At 42.4% G+C, this 1,456-nt stretch overlaps 1 protein-coding gene across 1 annotated transcript; it reads left to right on the plus strand.

Moving 5' to 3' along the window:
- Positions 1-206: 206 nt before the first annotated feature.
- LOC112180643 (ethylene-responsive transcription factor ERF022) lies at positions 207-1,221 on the plus strand. The gene has a single exon (XM_024319204.2). It carries the CDS (start codon positions 243-245, stop codon positions 825-827), a length of 585 nt encoding a protein of 194 aa, XP_024174972.1. The 5' UTR covers positions 207-242; the 3' UTR covers positions 828-1,221.
- Positions 1,222-1,456: the final 235 nt, after the last annotated feature.

The raw sequence follows: 1,456 nt of genomic DNA on the forward strand, positions 1-1,456 counted from the left end.
AAATTCAAGAATGATTGATCATGCACATGTTGAAATTGCCAGCATCTTCCCACTTAACGTAACTACATGGAAGCGCACTCCACCTCCTCTCATAAATTCATAATAATGCTATAATAATCACCGATGCATACAAAAACAAACATATATATAACCCCACTCAGACACTCAACAAATTCTTACTGAAACCCTTTCGTTTCCCACTCAGAATCTCCTCTCTTCTTCCTCAGAATCAAACCTCGTACATGACCCGAGAAACTAATCAAGCCCTCCCGGCAGATATGAAGGAAGCACACGAGCCTGCAGCCAAGTACAGAGGAGTACGCAAGCGAAAATGGGGCAAATGGGTGTCTGAAATCCGCGAGCCAGGAAAGAAAACCCGGATATGGCTAGGAAGCTACGAGGCCCCCGAAATGGCGGCCGCGGCCTACGATGCTGCGGCATTGCACCTCAGAGGACCAGGGGTGATGCTTAACTTTCCTGAAATGGTTGATAGTCTTCCGAGGCCAGCGAGTTCGAGTCCCTCGGACGTGCAGTTGGCGGCTCAAGAGGCGACAATGAGGTTTAGGAGACTGCCAATGGGGTCGGTTTCGACTGAGGTGGCTGGTGGCTCGAGTGGTGGCGCGGCGCCGGTGACGGTGGGACTGTCGCCGAGTCAAATTCAGGCGATTAATGAGTCGCCATTGGACTCGCCTAAGATGTGGATGCAGTACATGTACATGTCTCATCGTGATGAGGCTTTTTTTGTTCAGGAAGACATGCCATCGTCTATGGGTTTCTATGATGATCATGATGATGGTTTGCAGCATCAGTCCATTTGGGACTCCTAGTTTATTACTTTTCATATATAAATGACAATGTCGTAATTAACTAGCCAATTAACTAGCTACAATATATATATTCAACAGATTCATTCAGAACATAGACAAAATAATATTATCTATGTTATAGTTGTGGAGTCCTCAATCAATTGATGGTAGTTTCTAGGATTTCCAATTCGTAAGCGCAATTTGATCCAATCCAAGAATTTAGGAGAGGTTAATTTGCAGCTTCTCATCATGATCGAGTTGGTGAAAACTAGACACAGATGGTGTTTGGAAGCAAGAATGAGGCTCTTAAGGTACATTATATTATGGAGTTTATAGAGACTTTAGAGCAGACGTTTTAGACCTTTTTTGGTCTTCCCTTACTAGATATTATTAGTTTTCATGATGTAGAGGTGACGGCGGTGATTATGATAATTGAACTTGCTTGGTTTCAAAGTTGGAAACATATGACAAGAATTCAACTCCTCGCTTCTTCGATTTCAATTTTATTTGTTACATATCCTCATTTAGTGCCTATTGGTGGAGAGGAGTAGTTGTCTATATCAAATTTCTATTGTTTTTCACATATCTTTAGATGACAAGTTTCACTTGGTGGTCGTGACTTATCTTCATATCAATTTTCAGTCATCACT

This window comes from Rosa chinensis, chromosome 7 (genome assembly GCF_002994745.2).
Source record: "Rosa chinensis cultivar Old Blush chromosome 7, RchiOBHm-V2, whole genome shotgun sequence".
In the NCBI taxonomy this organism is placed as follows: domain Eukaryota; kingdom Viridiplantae; phylum Streptophyta; class Magnoliopsida; order Rosales; family Rosaceae; genus Rosa; species Rosa chinensis.